Source organism: Natrix helvetica, assembly GCF_964273705.1.
Source record: "Natrix helvetica genome assembly, chromosome: 1".
NCBI lineage: Eukaryota > Metazoa > Chordata > Lepidosauria > Squamata > Natricidae > Natrix > Natrix helvetica.
Window position 1 is genome coordinate 232,678,083 of NC_138548.1, and position 23,518 is coordinate 232,701,600.

General features: G+C 38.5%; 1 protein-coding gene across 5 annotated transcripts in view; it reads left to right on the plus strand.

Moving 5' to 3' along the window:
* CEP112 (centrosomal protein 112) overlaps positions 1-23,518 on the plus strand; it is a 308,615-nt gene that overhangs the window by 66,263 nt on the left and 218,834 nt on the right. For all 5 annotated transcript variants that reach the window (XR_014175685.1, XM_081956682.1, XM_081956685.1 and 2 more), the window contains 3 exons: positions 767-885; positions 5,228-5,371; positions 23,338-23,492. Coding sequence is in view for 4 of the 5 variants with exons in the window: in XM_081956682.1 (XP_081812808.1) it covers positions 767-885; positions 5,228-5,371; positions 23,338-23,492 (418 nt within the window). In the remaining variant the exon portion in view is untranslated. The remainder of the gene's footprint in view (positions 1-766; positions 886-5,227; positions 5,372-23,337; positions 23,493-23,518) is intronic.

Here is a 23,518-nt window from a genome sequence, read left to right on the forward strand (position 1 = left end):
ATGTAGTTCATATTTTTTGCTTGCTTGATGTTTAAATAGAATTTATTTATTAGGGTTGTAGGATATGTATAAAGTACTTAACTTCATACGTTCCTAGCTTGGAAGAGCTGTTGTAAGTTGCTATTTCTAGTGTTTCACTATAGGGGTCAGTGGGAACTCACAGCAAAATTATGTTGCTTCACTTTTTATCTCGGAGTTGATTTAGTCTTCTTGAACATAGTTAAATTTTGTTATATTGCCTGTAAAATTAGGCAGACTTGGATTGTCCACCAATGAACTCACCATCAATTGTAAAATTTTATCATGTTTTTAAACTTTATTTTTAGAGTGTTTCTATTTTCAATACTGCTCAGTGACTCTAATAAAAAGAAAGAACATAAGAATTATCTTGTATTCTGTAATTATAGTTATAGAGATAATCTACAGACTGATAGTTGGCATCCAGTCTATCCAAGCATTGGGCAGTGGAATAATGTTTGATTTTTAAAAAATATATTTAAAATTTGGTAAGACACAATAGAAGAAACAGTTAATTTTTAAAATAAAATTCAATCAGAATATTATTCCAAACATTATGAATTTATTTATGGTTGTTTTATCAACTTTTGATTATTTTGTATTAAAAGATAACTGAGATCAATTTTCATACTGTATGTTAAAGAACAATGCTTGCAAATTATTGAAATCAGCAATATACATCTCTCTTGCTAGAGAGAATAGCCTATCATCTCATGTACTTTATTTTGTTGCTTTTATTTTCTGACAGTTCAGACACTTGTTCGTGAGTCACAAGTCATTAGAGAAGCTCAAGAGAAACAAATTCTGGAGTTAAAAAAGTTATGTGAACATAGTACAGATTCCTTGAACAATGAATGGGAGAAAAAGGTAAATTTTTTAATTAGTATAATGAAAATGAAAACAACAATAAAAACCAAAAGCTCTTGCCTAATTAATTGGAAACAACAAATTTTAAATCAGTTACTGATTAGTCAATGAAAACATTAAAATTAATTTTATATAAAATTTTCACAAAATGTTTCTGTTTATATGGATTTTATAATTCTCAATAAGTGAAATCTTAAGTATGAAATTTGTTGTCACAGCATATCACCAAAACATTGTATTGGAAAATGCTGTTATTAATTGATTGATTATGTGCTATTTTTGACTCCTAGTGACCACAGGGATAGATTTTCTATCCCCAATCTGTTCTTTCAAGTCTTCCTGAAGGTGCAATGATCGTTGTGTAACTGAATCCATCCACCTTGCTGCTGCTCATCATCTTCTCTTTCCTCATACCTTTCCCAGCATTAGAGCCTTTTTAAGAAAGTTGGGTCTTTACATAATGTGTCCAAAATAGGATAATTTGTCATTTGTGCCTTGAGTAAGGACTCTGGGTTGATTTGTTCAATGATCTATATAGGATTGTTTTCCCGGCCTTCCACATTATTCTCAGGAACCTTCTCCGAACACCAAAGTTCAAATTGAAATTCTTCCTATCTTGCTTCTTTAAAGTCCAACTTTCAGTTCCATAGAGTATCATGGGGAATATCTTGGCTTGTACTATTTTGAATTTTATTGGAATAGACGCATCACATTCAACTATGCTTTCCAAGGCCCTTGTGACTACTCTGTTTAGTGTTTGTCTGCAGCACATTTCTTGACTGCTTGTTTCTTTACTGTTGATCCTAGAAGGCAGAAGGTATCCACCACGTTGATACCTTTATTTCATTTCATTTCTAAGGTTGGTTGTTCTACCTCTTCTCATTAGATTGAACTTTTTATTTTTAATTTTAATCCCATTTTTTCATGGTTTTTTTTTACTTTTAGTACTGGGGCTTGCAGATCCTTTTCATTTTTTGTCTATCATGGTACCAACATAGCACAGGTTATTGAGATTCCTTCCTCCAATATTAAAACTACATTCATTTTCCAGCTTTCCTTAATACATATTCAGTGTAAAGTTTGAATAAATAAGGGAAGAATATTATCATACTCCTTTGCTGACCGTGAGCCAGTCTGTTTCACCATAGTCTGTCTGTACTCTACCTTCCTGGTCTGTACATAAATTGCTCATGAGGACAGTGAGAATGCTGTTATAAAATATTATAATCAAACGTGCACTAGTGTAGGTATATCTTGTTGCAATGCTTTAATACATGACACTGTTTTATGTTTTCAGGTTTTGTGAGTAATTTTAATGGGACTGAAATTGGGTTGTGTGATAAAAAAAAGCACTTCCCTTCAGCCCTATTTTAGTTATTGGGTATGTAGAATTTCTTGCTGTTACCGCCCATCTTCCAAGAGCAAGGTAATGTCTTTCCTCAGCTCCTAATCTTTCACAGCAGTTTGTGAGACAGATTAGCTTCTCGTAGCTTTATTATTCCCATAAAGTAGGAATAGTAATAAAATGATAAAGATCATGACAGTAATAGAAAATAAGCTTTGTAGCCTCAGTTCCTTGCCCTTGTAGAAGTTGAAAGAAAAAAGCATCAATCGTACGATTTAAAAATTAATTTATTAAATATATGAAAAAGAAAAGGAACAGGAAAACTTTCTTTTATCTTTATGTTATAAAATGCCTAGAGAGTTATAGCTGGATAAAATAAGGCATTTTGTGCTGATAGTCACACCCCTTCAAACATAAGTTTCCATAAGATACAAGCAGGGGAATAGGACAGAAATCTAAATGGGCAGGATCTGAGACTAAAATAATTTAGAAGGAACAAAACATGTATGAATGGAGTTTGCATGTAAACAGTACATTTCTGATATAAAAATCGGCCACAGGTTCCTTGAAACAATTAGCAGATAGATCCAGGTTCTCAGGGTCCGTAAGGCAGGTGAGTGTATCTGAAGGCGTTCCTTCCTTGTAACTTTTACTTTACCTCAGAGAAAAGGGATTTCCTGCAGCTCACTTCTCCAGCTCACTGATCCTGACTAATCCTTGACTTTCATAGATTATAAACCTCAATCAACGTTTTAGGAACTCTTCCTCTTAGCTCCTGTTTTCTCCCTAGAGATTTATGGATTATGGTTAGGCTCCTGAGCTCATTTTCAACCCATAGACAATCAGCTCTGGTCTTACTATAGGACCCAGCCAGTTTGCCTTTTCACTTGGAATCTCTGCCTCCTCCCTGCTTGAGCAAGTCTTGTTTTCTGCTCCCGGAAGATTTTCAATCATGTCACTCCCAGAGAAGATTAGCTTCATACTTATCAAGGTTTTCTTCTGCTCAAATATTGCTTACCTCTTTCTTGTTCCTGGAGACTGGCTCACTGAAACCAAGTGACTGTTTCCAGTCTCCATCTTGCTTGATCTTTAAGCAATCTTTCTCTCTCTCTCTCTTTTCTCTTCCAGGCATTTTGTCCATTTCCCCTTCCCTTCCAGGTAAACTGTTCCCAGCTGCTGCCTTTTCATTTATAATAGAATAACAGAGTTAGAAGGGACCTTGGAGGTCTTCTAGTCCAACCTCCGGCTTAGGCAGGAAACCCTATACCATTTCAGACAAATGGTTATCCAACCTCTTCTTTAAAAACTCCTTTGTTGAAGCATTTACAACTTCTGGAGGCAAGTTTTCCACTGATTAATTCTTCACTGTCAGGAATTTTCTCCTTAATTCTAGGTTGCTTCTCTCCTTGATTAGTTTCCACCATTGCTTTTTGTCCTACCCTCAAGTGCTTTGGAGAATAACTTGACTGCCTCAAGAAAATATTTATCTCAAGAAAATATTTTTTTAAGAAAAGACAGAGGAAGGGAAAATGTCCTTTTCCTTAGGGAAAAGTTGTTATCCACACCTCCTGGACTGAAATTCAGTATACATGTACATTTAAAGTTATTATAGAGTTGCCTGTCTGTTTGTTGAGGTATTTGGGATATGTGCATTGGCAGCAGTGGTGGGTTGCAGGCGGTATGCCCCGGTACGGGTGTACCGGAGCCTGCCCGGAGCACCGGGTACCATTACGGTACGTTGCTCCAGAGGCCTGCCCGCCTGCACTCCTTACTTGTCTTTAAAGTCTTCGGCACTTCCACGCACGCGCATGACGCGTACAGCGCCTGTGCGATGCTCCGCCGAACAGCTGGAGTGTTGCGGAGACATTGCTGGACGGTAAGACGCATGCGCGTGCTGTGCACGTCCATATGGACGATGCCAGGCCCTTTCCAACCGTACCGGTTGGAACGGGATTCGGAACCCACTACTGATTGACAGTCTCTTTACAATTTTGCTTGTCAGTCGACATGTTGGGGGTCTGCCATATGCTGTTTGAGTGATAGGAGGTTACCCATTCACTGCACATAGCCACTCTGTGCTTCTGATAAAATGAGCTGCAGCTCACAAAAGCTGATGCCTTTTAATTACATTTGTTGGAAAAGAGGCTACTAGATTTCTCCTGACGTTTTGTCACTGTAGACTAACTCTTCTCTTGCAAGAAATAAATAGGTTGCTTCTGTTATTGATTCCCATTAGGAAGAAACCACAGTAGATTTTCAGCAAAATTCTGGTGTTAAATAGCTAAGCTGTTTCAATAGCCTAGATGACTCATATGATTAATAAAATTCTATCAATCCCAAAATAAATGTTAGCAATATGGGTACTCTTTGATAAGGCATTTGCCTGACTTTTTAATTTAGCCTTATGGCTAAATATTATCAAACTTTTTGTTCACAAATGAACTGATTGCTTAAGGTGTTCAAATATGGAAGAAGACATTCATAATACTGATTATGTATAATTGACCTCATTTAAGCCTTACATTTATTTTTGTTTTCTTTTTATGACTTTGTAATCCCTGAATTCAGGGGCCAGTTGGAGTGGCTTAATGGGGCTGAGCGTTTACTGGCCTGATGCCCTTCCAGACGTCTACATAGAGCTCGCAGTAGATATGTTCCCTTTGTTCCCTGAGAACTATCTGCTGCTACCTAAGATTGAACTCTCAACCTTCCAAGTGGGAGGCGAGCGTCTTCACCCCTAGGCCACCATGCTACCATTATTGTGCCGTTATTAATTTAGATAAATGTCTATTAAGTGATACAATTAGCTTAAAATTTAGGAAATGTCATAGATAGAATATGTTTATAGAAATATATTTTTAAAATTTGAATAATATATGCCTTCCTCAGTTCCTGAATGAGAAGTTGTGATATAAATCAAAGAAAGCTCAAAAGCTTTAATAGTACTGAATTGTCCCTAAATTTTCCTGGGTTAGTGAACTGTATTTGTCTTTATAGCTCCATAATGCAGTAGCTGAGATGGAAAAAGAAAAGTTTAATCTTCAGAAAAAACATACAGAAAATATCCAAGAATTGCTGGAGGATACAAATGCACGTTTAAGTAAAATGGAAGCAGAATATTTGGCAGAGACCAAAACAACTGTAAGTGTTACATTAATACCACAAATACTATTTTTTCCCATACTCCACGTGGCAGCCTTCTTAAAAGGGGACTGCCAGAGTTCCATAATAATTCTTCATCCATGTACAAGGTCTTTTCATCAGTTCCTTTTTCAAATGACATTGAAGATAGTGTACTAACTTGAATGCAGAAATCTCTGTTCTTCACCCAGACAGCTGGGTTTGAGGCGTTATGTATCGGTGTTCTCCTTTTGATGGAGCATACGGTAGTGTGTGTATGTGGATTTCATAAAGAAAATGTTTGTGTATTCCAAATCAAGTCTGTTTAAACATTTTTATCAGTGTTACATATTTATAGAAAAACAGTTTGATGTTGCCCCTTAAAGCTTATTCAAACATTTCTTGTTAATGAAGATTGTGTTGGGAAAAAAATTAGTACTCAAAGCTTCTTATATGTAACAATATATATGGCAAGAAATGGATACAGTCTGTCAGCAGGATTGAATTTAAGAACCATCAAAAGCAGACAGATCTTGCACAGCAGCTCCTGATTTTAATAATTAAACAAGGTAGAGTTCAAGGCATGGCTTAAGATGAAAGACTATACTGTCACTGAAAATTAGTTTCTCTTTTCTGACTGTTTCAGACTTTCCCCCCACCCCTATCTGTTTTTCATGAAATGTCGTTTGTTGAGCACTAACAACTTCTGCTGAGTGATGAGACTTATAAATTACATATTTGGAACAAGGAATTTTTCCATTATATACTATTTGGGGCTGATATTAAAAATATTTATACCTTGAAATAATTAAGGCTATGTAGCAATATATTGCTAGTTAGGGATTTTGTAAGTGACTTACAAAAACAGTCATTTTTGGCATCTATATTTTTCTTGATTTACTACTTCCTAATTCAGTAATGAACATTATTTGGCAAGTAAATCTAAATAATCTAATAGTTTATTTTAAGTGTCAGACTACAATATGTCATTCAGTCATAATAAAAAGAAACACATATTTTCTAGTTTTATAATACCAGAAAAAAGGGAGGGAAAATTAACAATAAGTATAATGGAGGGAAGGGGGAAATGTGATATATAAAATAGTTTTCTGGACAGTCTTCTGCTACTGTCTGGTTTTCTGGCTCACATCTTCCTCTCTTCATGCGTCTTCTGAGTAGAAGATAAAATCTGATATAGCTAACTTCCTGCAACAGGGCGAAATATAGATGAAAGCAATATTTTGCCTGATTGTGTATTGGTTTCTATCAAAGAGGGGGAATTGGATGCAAACTTATAAATAGCAAATAAATACCGTGTTTCTCCAAAAAGATGACCCACCTTGAAAAAAAGCCCTATCATGTTTTTGAGCGCATGTGATAAAATTAAGTCCCACCCACAAAATTAGCTCTAATCCTGCACCCCCGGGTGCAGGAGGTGACGTGAAGCACATAGGTAAAAAATAAGCTGGCTTGCTATTCAAAATTGTAGACAGTTATTGACCTAAAATTATTTATTTTATACTAGAATTTGGGATATAATAGCATGGCAAGTAACAATCTTCAAATATTGCATTGTTTTATCCTTCAAAATACTGATGAAAAGCAATCTAATCATGTTATAGTATCAAGGCAGATAGCTCTTAATTAACTTAGAAAAATGCAATTCTGATAATTCATATATTAATATATATCATCAGTACAATAATGTTCAGTAGAAGAAAATGTGTGTAATCTCTGATCTTGTGTGTTTTCTTGCAGATGGTTCATTACATGGTTAGGTAACTCTTCAATGCAACTGAAGAGCACTGAAGCACTTAGCACAGAAAATGTTAGCTAATCATAGTAGTAATAAAATGTCTGCAAGCAACACCCAAGCTTAATAGAGTGCCAAGGACTCTAAAGTGATATTCCCTAAGTCATATCTGTTTTTAAAAAATAAATTTAGTAATGCTTCTGTTTGAATAGGTGATTTGCTGATAATGCTTGATCCATCTTAACTATTATAGGTAAAGGTTCCCCTTGCACATATGTGCTAGTCGTTCCCAACTCTAGGGGGTGGTGCTCATCTCCATTTCAAAGCTGAAGAGACAGCATTGTCCGAAGACGTCTCCATGGTCATGTGGCCGGCATGACTAAACACTGAAGGCAAATGGAATGCTGTTACCTTGCCACCAAAGGTGGTCCCTATTTTTCTGCTTGCATTTTTACATGCTTTTGAACTGCTAGGTTGGCAGAATTATTACATACTGCTTAACTTTAAACCACACATTTTAATTTTTAAACTGTGATCCTATGGGGACACTTAAATAAAGTTATAAAGATTAAACTTATAAAGCCTACAGAGCTTTTGTTTAACAGTTTTCTTCAAAACAGAATTATTTTTTAATTAGTATTCAAAATATTGCATACAAATTTTCTATTGTTTACTCTGAGAATCTGAAAAGGAAGCCATAGAAAAAGTGAGAGATATATAAACTTCTGATTAATTTTTCTTTGTGGTCTCTGCATGTTTCATAAAGGTTATCTGCTTGGGAAGAGTTCCCATTTAGAATATTCTACAATTAACCTACCTACATCATTCATTTCATCTTCAGTGTTTTTTAAAGTATGATAATGAACAAATCTCTTTGGAATGTACCCTTTGATGTCAGTGAACCTTTCCTTTATGTATTTCACTTAGGTAGTCTGAGTTGTTCATTTTCATTTGACAGTTTTAGTATTATTCAGGCATGCTAAGAGATCCCCACCCCCATCCTCAAAGTATCTTCCGAAGCATTTGTAGTGTGATGCTAAATTTCTAGTTATGCTTTATCATTCTTTGTGAATTCCTTGTTTGAAGAAAAGATTTATCTACACATACTCTGGCTGGCATCCAGAAGAAAAGACTCTGAAGAGAAATACAATAAAATAGTTAAGGATGAAGAGAGTGGGTTAAAAAAGAAGAACAAAAATCTGTAGAATCTCTATATAATACAATACAATAATACAATAGCAGAGTTGGAAGGGACCTTGGAGGTCTTCTAATCCAACCCCCTGCCTAGGCAGGAAACCCTATACCATTTCAGACAAATGGCTATCCAACATCATCTTAAAGACTTCCAGTGTTGGGGCATTCACAACTTCTGGAGGCAAGCTGTTCCCCTGATTAATTGTTCTAACTGTCAGGAAATTTCTCCTCAGTTCTAAGTTGCTTCTCTCCTTGATTAGTTTCCACCCATCGCTTCTTGTTCTACCCTCAGGTGCTTTGGAGAATAGTTTGACACCCTCTTCTTTGTGGCAACCCCTGAGATATTGGAACACTGCTATCATGTCTCCCCTAGTCCTTCTTTTCATTAAACTAGACATACCCAGTTCCTGCAACTATTCTTCATATGTTTTAGTCTCCAGTCCCCTAATCATCTTTGTTGCTCTTCTCTGCACTCTTTCTAGAGTCTCCACATCTTTTTTACATTGTGGCGACCAAAACTGAATGCAATATTCCAAGTGTGGCCTTACCAAGGCATTATAAAGTGGTATTAACACTTCACGTGATCTTGATTCTATCCCTCTGTTTATGTAGCCTAGAACTGTGTTGGCTTTTTTGGCAGATGCTGCACACTGCTGGCTCATATTTAAGTGGTTGTATAAGTATAAGTATAATCTTTATTTTCATTGTACTTAAATACAACGAAATTAGTTATACAATGAAATTGGTTATTGGATATATATATATATATACATATACATATACATATACATATACATATACATATACATATACATATACATATACATATACATATACATATACATATACATATACATATACATATACATATACATATACATATACATATACATATACATATACATATACATATACATATACATATACATATACATATACATATATATATATATATATATATATATATATATATAGGTTATTGGAAATATAGTGGAAATTGGAAATTGTCCACTAGGAGTCCAAGATCCCTCTCACAGTTGCTACTATTGAGCAAGGTACCATCTGTACTGTACCTGTGAATTTCGTTTTTCTTGCCTAAATGTAGAACCTTACTTTTTTCACCATTGAATTTCATTTTATTAGATAGTGCCCAATATTCAAGTTTGTCAAGATCCTTCTGTATCTTAAGCCTGTCTTCTGGAGTGTTGGCTATTCCTGCCATCTTGGTGTCTTCTGCAAATTTGATGAGTTCCCCATTTATTCCCTCATCCAAATCATTGATGAAGATGTTGAAGAGTACTGGGCCTAAAACAAAGCCTTGGGGTACTCCACTGCATACTTCCCTCCATGTAGATGCAGTTCCCTTGAGGACTACATGTTGAGTGCGGTTGGTCAGCCAGTTACGAATCCATTTGGTGGTGATGCTGTCTAGCCCACATTCTTCTACTTTATCTAGTAGTAGGTTATGGTCTACTTTATCAAATGCCTTACTGAAGTCCAAGTAAATTATATCGACAGCATTCCTCTGGTCCACTAATTTTGTCACTTTGTATAAGAATGCAATAAGTCTGGCATGATCTGTTTTTGACAAACCCATGTTGGCTTTTGGCTATTACTTTGTTTACTTCTAGGTGTTCGCTAATTCGTTGCTTGATTATCTTTTCCAGAATCTTTCCTGGTATTGAGGTCAGGCTGATAGGTCTGTAGTTTCCTGGATCTACTTTTTTTCCTTTTTTGAAGATGGGAACCACATCAGCTCTTTTCCAGTCCTCTGGCAGTTCCCCGGTGCTCCAGGATCTCTGAAAGATATAGTTCAGTGGTTCTGAGATCTTGTCTGCCAGTTCCTTCAGAACCTGGGATGTAATCCGTCCGGTCCTGGTGATTTGAACTCGTCTAGGGTAGACAGGTGCTCACTTAATATTTTCTTCCCTATTTCAACTTGTGTTCCTAATCTGATTTTTGTGGTGCTGTTTTGGATAGGTTGGACTGTTTCTTCCTTTTGTGTAAAGACAGATTCAAACATGAGTTAAATAGTTCTGTTTTCTCCCTGTTGCTTGTCACCTTCTTGCCACTTTCTCCTAGCAATGGACCAATTGTTTCCTTAACTTTTTTCTTGTTTTTAACATGTTGGAAGAAGCTTTCTTTGTTATTTTTTACTTTTGTGGAAAGCCTTTCTTCATTGTGAGCCTTAGCTTTTCTCACTTCATCTTTACAGGCTCGAGCTATTTTCTGATATTCTGCCTTAGTTATGTCCCCCTTTTTCTACTTTGTATACTTATTTTTTTGTCTTTCAATTTGTCAGAGAGTTATTTATGCAGCCATGCTGGTTTCTTTTGGGAGCTGTTATTTTTCTTCTTCATTGGTATTGTGCTAGACTGGGCTTTTGTAATCTCATTTTTCAAAATTTCCCAAGCTTCATGAGTTGTTTCCCCCTTGAGGATTCTCATCCATGAATTCTTCCCAAGCTCGCTCTAAGTTTATTGAAATTAGCTCTCTTAAAGTCCAAGACTCTGATTTTGTTCTACTACTTGTGTTTGCATAATGTTAAATTCCAATAATGCATGGTCGCTTGCCCCCAGGGTTCCTGTGGCTTTAACACCTTCTATAATTTCCTCTCTGTTAGTGAGAATTGTCCAATATGGCTGATCCACTTGTTCCTTTCTCTGCTTTTTGGGAAACAAAGTTGTCTGCTAGGTTTGTTAGGAACCTGTTGGATTTTCCACTTGGTGCAGAGTTTGTTTCCCAGTTGATGTCAGGGTAGTTAAAAAAACATTACTATTGTGGTGTGCTTCCTACATACCTTAGTTAGCTGACTAGCAAAAAGTTCATCTACTTCTTCTGCTTGGTTGGGTGGCCTGTACTATAGACCTATGGCAATGTCATTTTCCCCCCACCCCCCAACCTTTAATATTGACCCAAATGCATTCAAGATAGTTCTCATCATTGTTGTGCTCTATTTCTGTAGCAATGTAGTTATTTCTTATATATAGTGCAACTCCATCTCCTCTTTTATTTGGTCTATTTCTTTTAAATAATTTAAATCCTTCTAGCTGTATGTTCCATTTGTGGGTTTCATCCCATCAAGTTTCTGTAATGGCAACAACATCGTATCTGCCCTCATTTACTTGAATTTCTAATTCACCCTGTTTATTCCTCATACTCTGTGCTTTGGTGTATAGACATTTGAGTCCATTTTGATTAACCTTGTGTTTACTGTCTACATAACCTGTGTTATGCCTGACTGCCCCTATTTTCTTGCCACTTGTATGATTCATGCACATGGTATGGCACTCACTATTAAATGCTTGGTTTTGCTTGACAGCAGGAGTGATAATCTTACCCGCACAAACATCTATGTTACATGCACTGATAACCCTATGAATTTTAGATTACAGGGGACAGAAATGTTCTGTATCAATTAATTCTCTATCCCCCCTGTTCAGTTTAAAGGTTTATCCAGAAAATCTTGTGAATTTAATGCCAAGTAACTCAGTCCCTTTCTTGGATGGGTGCAAACCATCTCTTTTGTATAGTTTTTCATTGGACCAGCTGCAGGCATGATGACTAATAAAACCAAAGCCTTCCCTTTTACACCACTCCTTTAGCCACACAATAACTCTGCTACATGCTGGTCCTTTCCTTTTTGTTCCTTATATACTGGTAAAACCTCTGAAAAGATAAGCCTACAACCTACACTACTACGTTCATGCTCCAAGCTCTGGAAATCATTCTTCACAGAAAGTACACCTTTTTTGGATAGATCGTTTGTGCCAAGATGTATAATAGCATCAATGTCACAGTCCTTACTTGCATTCTTGACTATTTTAAGAATACGCCTCTTGTCTCTGCTGGCAGTAGCACCTGGCAGACACCTGACCTCTTTTAAACCTCCATATCCTTTCCTAAATTTACATCCCTTCTGATTGAATCACCAACCAGAAGATGACTTCTCTTTTTGCATACCTTGCTCTTCTTATGTGACTGATGTGTGATACCTGGTTCCCCATTTCGCCTTTCCGAAGTAAGTTCTTCATTTTGGACCACGCCCCCCTGCTTATTTGGGTCATCATTATCACAACTACCTTGACCTGTAAGAGCACTATATCTGTTATGCTGGGTCACAGCAAAAGCTTTGTGTTCACAGCTCTCACCCTGCCAGATCCCATGGTTGTCCAGACTGCTCTTCTGCTGTGGGATCTTTGCAGTAGAGGGGGCGGATAGCATGGCATCTCCATAGAGTGGAATGGCCGAATTGGACACCTAATTTCTGCTTGGAGAGCACAGATTAGAGATTCTAGATAGCTAATCTGTCTGTGTAGACTAGTAATTTGTTTACAAAGGGGACAGTAATATCATTTCTCACAATTCGTTGCATGAGTATTTTCAGCTGAGATTAAAAACATGTTCATCAATGAACAAAATTAAATTTGAATGCCTCATTTGTCACCATATTTGCTTAATGCAGCATATTTATTTGTTTATTTAAATATATTGACCTAAACCTACCTATATAATTTATGTCAAATAACTTTGCTTTGAAATTTATTTTACTTTGATAATTGCAGTTTTTCTGGTTATGACAGTGGTTCTCAAATAGTGGGGCGCGCCCCCCAGGGGGGGCGCGAGGCTCCGTAAAGGGGGGCGCGAAGGCTCCCTTTCCATCTGGGTGCAACGGCGGCGGCAACAGCGCAGCGGCGGCGGCGGACTGGAGTTTCCCGCCAAGGTTGCCTGTCCGACCAGCCCCCGCTGGCTCCTGGCTGAGGGAGGAGCTGCCGCTCCGCCTTCTCCGAGCGGGATCCACGCCCTGCAACTGGCCTTGAGGGGAAGGTTTTGGCCAAAAAACAGGCCATTTTTGCCCATTTGTTGCCAGTAGAATGCTTCTAGGGGTGGGGGAGGTGAAAAATGGGGTGCACAGATGCCCCAGGAGGCACAAAAAATGGGCCCCTTTTCAACCCCCCCCCCACCTTCAGAAGATGATAGAGAAAGAGAGAGCTAGTGAGAGGGAGGGAGGGAGAAGTGAGACAGAAAGAGATAGACAGAGAGAGAGACACACACACACACACAGAGACAGAGAGAGACAGAAGGAGAAAGAGGGACAGAAAGAGAGAGAGAGGAGAGAGAGACCGAGAAAGACAGAGAAAGACAGAGAGAGAGAGAAGAGAGAGACAGAAAGAGAGAGTGAGACACAGAGAGACAGAAAGAGACAGAGAGAGAGGAGACAAAGAGAGAGAGAGACAGAAAGAGACAGAGAGAGTGAGAGAGAGACAGAGAAAGACAGAGAGAGAGAAAGAGAGAGGGAGACAGAAAGACAGACAGAAATAGAAGGAGAGACAGAAAGAGAAAGGCAGAGAGAGAGAGAGAGGGGGAGAGAGACGAGGGAGAGAGAGAGACAGAGGGAGAGACCACTTGGACTGTCTTCGCATCTGGGATGCATGGGTCTTTCCCATTGAGACGAGCAGGTGTTGTTTCTAGAAATCACTGCATGCAGGAAATATATGTGTGTGTTTGTGTGTGTATGTTACGGTGAAAGACCGAAATTGGTGAATGTCGACATTCACCGGTGAATGTCGACATTCACCAATCTCGCTTGGTGAATGTCCGAAATATTTGCTAAATGCACTTATTTCTGACTTACACCGGTGAATGTCGACATTCACCAAGTACCTTTCCCCCTCTCTTTGGGGAGGAGGAGAGCCAGAGGGTCGCCTCTCTTTGGGGAGGAAAGTACGTTTCCCCCTCTCTTTGGGGAGGAGGAGAGCCAGAGGATCGCCTCTCTTTGGGGAGGAAAGTACGTTTCCCCCTCTCTTTGGGGAGGAGGAGAGCCAGAGGATCGCCTCTCTTTGGGGAGGAGGAGAGCCAGAGGTTCGCCTCTCTTTGGGGAGGAAAGTACGTTTCCCCCTCTCTTTGGGGAGGAGGAGAGCCAGAGGATCGCCTCTCTTTGGGGAGGAAAGTACGTTTCCCCCTCTCTTTGGGGAGGAGGAGAGCCAGAGGATCGCCTCTCTTTGGGGAGGAAAGTACGTTTCCCCCTCTCTTTGGGGAGGAGGAGAGCCAGAGGATCGCCTCTCTTTGGGGAGGAGGAAAGCCAGAGGATCGCCTCTCTTTGGGGAGGAAAGTACGTTTCCCCCTCTCTTTGGGGAGGAGGAGAGCCAGAGGATCGCCTCTCTTTGGGGAGGAAAGTACGTTTCCCCCTCTCTTTGGGGAGGAGGAGAGCCAGAGGATCGCCTCTCTTTGGGGAGGAAAGTACGTTTCCCCCTCTCTTTGGGGAGGAGGAGAGCCAGAGGATCGCCTCTCTTTGGGGAGGAAAGTACGTTTCCCCCTCTCTTTGGGGAGGAGGAGAGCCAGAGGATCGCCTCTCTTTGGGGAGGAAAGTACGTTTCCCCCTCTCTTTGGGGAGGAGGAGAGCCAGAGGATCGCCTCTCTTTGGGGAGGAGGAGAGCCAGAGGATCGCCTCTCTTTGGGGAGGAAAGTACGTTTCCCCCTCTCTTTGGGGAGGAGGAGAGCCAGAGGATCGCCTCTCTTTGGGGAGGAGGAGAGCCAGAGGATCGCCTCTCTTTGGGGAGGAAAGTACGTTTCCCCCTCTCTTTGGGGAGGAGGAGAGCCAGAGGATCGCCTCAAAGGATGCCCCAAAGAGAGGCAAAACGTACTTTCCTCCCCAAAGAGAGGCGATCCTCTGGCTCTCCTCCTCCCCAAAGAGAGGGGGAAACGTACTTTCCTCCCCAAAGAGAGGCGATCCTCTGGCTCTCCTCCTCCCCAAAGAGAGGGGGAAACGTACTTTCCTCCCCAAAGAGAGGCGATCCTCTGGCTCTCCTCCTCCCCAAAGAGAGGGGGAAACGTACTTTCCTCCCCAAAGAGAGGCGATCCTCTGGCTCTCCTCCTCCCCAAAGAGAGGGGAAAACGTACTTTCCTCCCCAAAGAGAGGCGATCCTCTGGCTCTCCTCCTCCCCAAAGAGAGGCGATCCTCTGGCTCTCCTCCTCCCCAAAGAGAGGGGAAAACGTACTTGGTGAATGTCGACATTCACCGGTGTAAGTCAGAAATAAGGGCATTTAGCAAATATTTCGGACATTCACCAAGCGAGATTGGTGAATGTCGACATTCACCGGTGAATGTCGACATTCACCAGATTTCGGACTTTCACCGTAACATGTATACATGCACATACAAGTGTCATTTCTTCAGTGTTATCACAGAAGTGAGTACACCCCTTAACATTTTGTAAATATTTAAGTATACTTAAATATTTACAAAATGTTAAGGGGTGTACTCACTTCTGTGATACTCTATATATAAATATATGTATATATATGTTCTAGCTGTGCTCCTTTAAATCTTTTCTGCTACAGTTAATAAAGCTATTCTTTGTTGTAAATTGATCCACATTTTTCTTTTTTTATTCTCTTATACGTTAATAAGGATACAGTGTTATGCAGAGGTGTACTTATAACAATTTTATAGACAAATGATACTATTTACAGTCACGCGGGGGGGCGCGAAATGTTTTCTTCTTCCTAGGGGGGGCATGACAGAAAATAATTGAGAAGCACTGGGTTATGACAATGAGCAAGTAGTAGCAAGTGCTCCTAATATTTCAGTAGGAATTGCTCATGCATTTTCAAGTAAAGTATGACAACTGTAAGTAGCTTATGTTAGTAGCTTACTGTTAAAATGAAGTAGTTCCTCAAGAAACCAAATTCAGTTTACAATCCATTATTAAGTTCTTTCCTGTTTCAGAATATATTTTCAAATCCTGGTATAGGCTGAACCCTTCTTGGTATTAACTTGCGATTACATATGTATTCATTACTAGTAATTTTCCTAATATAACAATTTTTAAAAAAGAAATCTTCAAATGGAGATAAAAGTGAATAGTTTTCAGAAAGGAACAAGTTAAAATTAGTAAGACTGTATTACTGTGCCAACATAAGATAGTTTGTTAGAAGTTTGTGGCATGCGGTTTTCAATGACCTAGCATGGCTGTAGTTGTACTCGTGCAAGTCAGCAAATGGAGTTAGAAAGGGGAAGAAGAAATTCAGTTATGGTCTTGAAGGTCAGCTATGATGTTCTGAATGATGATGAATTGTCCTGACTGCTAACCAAGGTTCTTATGGGGAGATGTAGCAACAGCAAGTGGTCCAGCCTGGAATATAGGTGTTGAGGACTAGAGGCTTGGGGAGCACTTGTCTCCTCCTGTTGCTGTGGGACATGTTTCCAATTTGATCCAACGTTGGAGAGCAAGAGAAAGAGAGGAAACTAAAAGACTGCAAATGAAATGATTGGTGAGTGAAGTTACATGAGTGTGCAGATCATTGGTTCCTGGTTGGGAAAGGGAAAAAAAAAGGTCCAAGGATGAATTCCCCGGAAGAAGAGAAGTTAAGACTCAGAGGGACAAGTGGTTCACCTGAGATTCAAGATGGGAAACACTGGTTTGTCATTCATTGGTCTCTGGGAAAGGACTGGACAGAAGACTCAGAGAGATGCTCTTTGCCTAGGTGCTCAGCTCAGCAGATCCAGAACAAATTTGTACACATTACAATAAATTCAGCCCATTCCTTTCTTTTCACTTTTACTCTTAATAAGCAATAAGGAAGCAGAAGAGCTAGAGGGGGATAGTCTCTCTGAGGAAGACTTATTTATTATTTATTTATTTTATTAAATTTATAGACCGCCCTCTCTCCCCGAAGGGAGGCAACTTGACACCAGGTGAACACCAGAATTGTGCTGTACATTCCTGTTATAAATACTGGTTGCAAATCACTTCATTGTATGTAGTTTAAAAAGCATAAAAGTCTCTACTGTCTTGTTTTCAATTGCCGCACTTGCAAAATACACCTCGGGTTCAAATATCAGCCTGTCACACTGTGACCGTTAAACTCTTACTAAACTCTTAGTGTATAAATATTGTCAAGTGAAGAACTATGAATGTGGATTAGCCATTAAGTTGGAGCTTAGTTGTATCTGTTTTTACTCAAGAAAGGTAAAAAAAATATATTCATATTTATTGAACAATTGCTTATCTGACAGTAAAAATTAGATAATGCAGAACCTACTAATATTGTATCAAATATTTCAGTAATATTCTCCTCTGGAATTTATTTAATATGCGTTCCATAATTATAATTCCATTTTATTACTTATTTTTCTTCAACTAGTGCAAAAAGAATTGCCACTTTAATGTGGTTAAAGTAACTTTACTATGGAACAATAGCATTATCTTGCAATTCCTATTACATTCTTTGCTCTTATTCTTTCCTTTGTATCAAGGAGTACTCATAAATTAAACATGATTATGTTTTCTTCTTTCATTTCCAGATATAGATATTTTATCATATTTAAAAGCTATATGTAATCTTCCATATGTTCCCTGTGCCTGGTATAGTGAGGAATTAAATTTTACAAATGCTTGTAATTTTTTAGACCAACCCTAAAACAATTTGTATGTGTACATTCCTAATTATAGTAGGGTTTTTTTGTTGCTTGATTGTATATTTTCTTTGCACAAATTGGCATCTAATTATGTTTCTTAAGATTCTAATAGCCTTTCTTTTAAGGGAATTTTATTATTTTTCCTTGTATTTACATAATTCTTCCTTAGCTTTTATTCTCTTTTTCCCATCTAATTGCCTTTTCATTCTTTTGGGGGTCCCATTCTAAATACATGCAGAAATATTAATAAAGAAATAATATTAAGGATCTCAAAAATGACTATACATTTCTTTACTGCACATGTGCTTATACAGACCTTTGATTGTCCTGCCTATTAAGAAAGATGAGAATTAATGATATAACTTGAGCCAATCTCAGTAGTCCTTTATTTTCACTACTGAGATCTTTTTATTTATTCAATTTATATGCCATCCATCTCACCTGGACATGACTAGCAGCTTACGGTCTTTTAAAAACCAATAAATGGTAACATTGAAATAATTTAAATGTAATTTTGAAAATATGAGGGGTACTCTTCCATTCTTGTGCTTATAGGTGTGGTGTAACCTCTGTTGGCACAAGGTTAGAGACTGACACTCTCTTTCTTACAGGCACACACAGAAATAGAGTACAGTATTTTTGGAGTATAAGATACACCGGAATATAAGACGCACCAAGGTTTTGAAGAGGCAATTTTTTAAAAAAGTAGGTAGGTAGATAAAGGGAGGGGGGGAGTGTAGGTAGATGTGTAAATAGAGGGATAGAGAGAGAGGGAGAAATACAGTAGGTAGGTAGGGAGAGAGAGAGAGAGAGCAGGTACGTAGGTAGATAGAGGGATAGAGAGAGAGAGAGAAATACAGAAGGTAGATAGGGAGAGAGAGATTATGTGTAGGTAGGTAGATAGAGGGATAAAGAGAGGGGGGAGAAATACAGTGCGTAGGGAGAGAGTGGGGGTGGGTAGGTAGATAGAGGAGAGGGAGAGAGAAATACAGTAGGTAGGGAGAGAGAGAGAGAGAGTAGGTAGGTAGATAGAGGGATAGAGAGGGGGAGAAATACAGAAGGTAGATAGGGAGAGAGAGGGGGTAGGTAGTAGGTAGATAGAGGGAGAGAGATGGTAGGTAGGTAGGTAGAGGGATAGAGAGAAATACAAAAAAAGAAATACAGTAGATAGGGAGAGAGAGTGAGTAGATAGGTAAGTAGATCGAGGGATAGAGGGAGAGAGAGAGGGAGAAATTCAGTAGGTAGGTAGATGTTTCCAGGTGTACTTATCCATGTGTTGGAGAAGGAAATCGCTGACAATCTGCAGCACCTAACTTTGTTTCTGCTGGCACAGCATTTGACCCACGTAATTCTCATCAATCAGTTAAAGAGCTTTCCAAAAGGGGGGGGGGAAGGTTTGCACTTTGCAAACCGCCCCAAAACGGCCCGTTTTTCGTGAAAACGGGCCCGTTTTTTTCAAATAAAAGGCATAAATAGCCTGGGGGGGGGGCTTGCAGAGTGCTCATAAGGGGTGGGGGGTGGGGCAAAAACAAGCAAAAAAACAGCCCATTTTTCGTGAAAACGAAATGCATGCAAAGCCTTATGGAAGCTTATAGAGTGCTGCTGGGGGCAGGAGGGGGGGCAAAATGGTCCATTTTTTGCTCATTTCTGCCCTCCCCAGCCCCCAGGTCGTCTCTGAAAGCCTCCATAAGGCTAGGCATGGCCATTTGGGTGAAGGGGCGGGGCTTCGGGAAGGCAAAAAATGCTGTATTCGATGTATAAGACACACCCAGATTTTCAGCCTCTTTTTTGAGGAAAAAAGGTGTGTCTTATACTCTGAGAAATATGGTAATTTTAATCTCAGATTGCCAGAAGGAGGAAAAATGGTTTCTTGAATATATTTTTTTTCTGACTGAAGAAATGTCATTTTTCCTACCTTTTTGTTAGAGGGTGCTACCAATGTTTAGTTTCTTCCCCTCAAAATCAAGATGTTTTCTCCCTAATGTTTTCCCCAACCCCTTCCTTTTGGAATGACGGCAGGCAGCATGAATGGAGGAGGACTGGGAGGGGAATAGATAGGCATTGGGGCAGGTAGTAGTGTGGAAGGTAGTGAATCCTGGCAGGCTGGGATATTGGACACATTTACTACAGTTCTTACATTCCAGAGAGAGTGATTTTCTATACACAACTCCCAGTATCATCCCTTCTCCAGTTCATCATTTTGAATATTTCCTTGGAATAATGTAATTCAGAGTTGAAGGGAAATTAAAAGGAAAAAAAAAAAACACCCCACCTGTTCTTGATTTCTGTCTATCACTACCACTTTGGCAGTTTGCAGCTGAAGAAATTAAGACTCCACAACCTGTCACCAAGTTCACAAAATTGTTGACCCCCAGTAAATAACAAGCAGAATTTGATGTACAGTACATTGTTAGAAAAAGCACAACCTCCATAGGCTTTAGGTTATATCAGCTGGCTTCTTCACGTTAAAGTTATTTGACCTAGATTTGCTCTTAGCAAGAATATTTTTTTCCTGTTGCTAATGCTCTTTTTTTTTCTTCCACAGAAGCTCATCATACATTTTTTCTTAAATTAACATATCTGCCTGGAGTCACCTGGTAGGGGAGATGGGCAGCATAAAAATATAATAAATAAATAAATGAAATGTCAATATAACCTTGTTAAACAAGCAAATAAATGAATTAAATATCAATAGTACCTTCTTGACCTTCATCATACATGTGCTATGGCATTCCAATAACTTTTCTCTATGCAGTGTATTTCTTTTAATACACTTGGGAGAGAAGAAATCTAGCATCCATGTTTTTGTGGAAGATCAAACTATATCTGTTGTTTGCCTGCCCAGGCAAACTACTGTAACAAGGGAAAAGGAACCCCCAAACTCTAAACATATGTATTTTCCCCACAATATATAGGCTGTCTGCTGCCAATAAGTATGGGCTTAATTAAAACCCACATCTTTGGTAATTTACTTTATTAAAAAAAACTGTTGAGTATTTGGCATGTTTGTCAACAGCCAAATACGTGATTTCACCATTTTCCATCTGTTCAATCCTTGTTAGCTACAGTTTTCTAACTGTAGAACTATATATTTAATCTGATTACTGTAATTCAGTTCACTCTGACCTTTTATGATCTGATGGATAATATTTAATCAGAATTGTCTGTTAGTAGATGCCTCTTTGAGTTTTTGTACGGTCATGCTTATATCATTAGTGATGATAAATAGCCATTGTGCTGTCTGTTGCTTCTTTTCCAATTGCCTTATCTTTGAATTTTGAAGGATCACGGTTTTCTTCACTGACACTTCTCTTCCCCCCCTGCCCCCAATTATGCTTCCGAAATATTTATGCTTTAGATTTGTCATTGATACTTCCAGTCTGGTTTTACTTCATCTGATATTAAATGATTTATTTTTCTTGGGGTCCAAGGTATTCACAACAACTTTCTCAAGCACTACAATTCAAAGGCATCATTTTTCTTTGTTCAGCTTTTCTGGTAGTCCTGTTTTCACAGCTGTAAGTTATAATTGGGAAATCTATAACCTTGACAATATGTACTTTTGTTATGATGTCTCTGCACTTAATCTTATTTAGATTTGCCATAGTCTTTCTCTTAAGCATCAGACATTTATTTAATTCATGGTTTTAGTCACCATCTTTTTGAGTTTTGAGCTGGTTTGCAATGGATTAACATTGTCTATTGATATTTTTCTGCTGTCAGTTTTCTAAGTTTCTATAGCTTAGTTTTTAAAAAAAATATTAAGCAGAAGGTTGGGTTTTTCGCTCTCTTTTTTCATTGTCATTGTCAAATCTTCCTTATCAAAATATCAGCATATCTGAAATTTTCTCTTAGTAATTTTAATTTTGATTTCTATTTATTTTCTATAGCCCAGCACTTTTCATGGTACAATCTGCAAATACATGGCACAATCAGCAAATAAGTTAAATAAAATGAGTGATACAAGTTCCTCTTCCAGTTTTGAACTATATAGTTTTTTATATTGTCTACAGATGAGGTTTCCTGGTTGTTTTTAACAGCTGTCCCAATTACTTGAGGGCTATACCTTTAAAGGCATTTATACAATTAGTATGGTAAAAAACAGACATCTGAATTTGTTTAAGCTTTAGTTCTACCCTTTTCCCCTTTCCAGTAAGCATGACCATACTGGATGCTCACGTTTTCCATTTTTATCATTCACTAGAATTCTTGAACCCTTCCATCAAAGTCCCGAGTGGATGTGAATGCTTCATTGGCCAAGTACTTACTGTCTGCAACGTCTTAGTTTTTTTTTTTTTTGCTTCTCACCTCAAGCCATTAAAGTTCAAGCACTGACTTGGGGGGCAGTCAGCTAGAGCAGGGGTCCCCAACCCCCTTGTCCATGGACCGGCACTGGTCCACGGTATGCCAGCAGCTTGTCCACGTAAACAAGAAAAGTCCCATCCACGGGCTGCAGGCAGCACGCAAAATCATGCTCCCTCTGGTCCGTGGAAAAGCCTTTCTCTACAGAACCGGTTCCTGCTGCCCAGAAGCTACAGAGTATGCTTTCTAAAGGTAGATTCAGGAATGGTTGCTTATAATCGTGGCTATTCTGTCACTAATGCCTTGCTGGAACTATCAAGCAGAGATGTGATCTGCTTTGGTTCCAGAGTCAAACATATTTCAAAATGGGTGTGGGGCAGTATGCTGTGCTTGCTAGGACATTCTTAAAAGAAATTACATCTTTTCCTAGTTTTGCATGATAGCCATATGATCCCTCCCAAATGTGTATTGGAATTCAATTGGCACTAACATTATAAGCAGACCCACTCTAAGGCATCTGACATACACTTTAGCTTATCAGCATTATTTTTATAGTGTCTCTTCAGTTTCATGAGTTTATATTTATTGTTTTTACTGATTCTCGTACACTACCCAGAGTTGCTTCTGTGAGATGGTTCGTCATATAAGTATGATAAATAAATAAATAAATCTTGAACTGATGTTATACAGCTGCTGTGATAGTCCAGGAAGAACCAGGTTATTTAAAGTGCTACTTACAGGCATCAAATGGATGCTTATTCCAAAATAGTTTGTACTCTAAATTCATATCCAAAGCTCAGCAGATCCTATTAGCCAAGTGGGTATGGTAGATGTAGTACAAAGCTGATTTTCTTTATCTCTTACTTTCTACATAATTTTACTTTAAAAAAATACAGCGCATTAAGGAGGAAAACTGTGTTTAAATGGAGGAATATTCATTATTTTGAAGTCTGTCATCCCTTTTGAAATGTATAAGGTAATGCAATAATTGCCAAATGTCTTTATTTTAAGTATGTATTAAAAGTTATTTGGAATTTATACAGACTTGGAATATGATTCATTCTTAATGAAGTGCAGCATCTGGAACATGAGGTGCCTTCTTGATGTTGCATATGTTTGAACATAGATGTCACGGCTTGATAATGAAATAGGAATTGTATAGTTGCTCATCATGTTTCTTGAATAATAAAAACTCCTTTTATGTTATGAGATCCCTCAGTATTTTCTGAGTTATCTGAATCATCTGTCGATAATGTACTGAATAGCATCTGACAGGTGCATGAACGTATGTCTAATATAGCTTTTCACATTATTTAGAACCAGATGGTCAAAGAGCTGGAGGCCCGAGTCCATCAGTTGACAGTGGAAGCTGAAACAAGTCATTTGCAGCATCAGAAATTATCTCAAGAGAAAAATAATCTGGAACAGTCTTACCAGGTTGTGTCTTTAGAACTTGAAGAAATTAAGGCAAGGTAGTTAATTATCTTTTTCTTTAAAT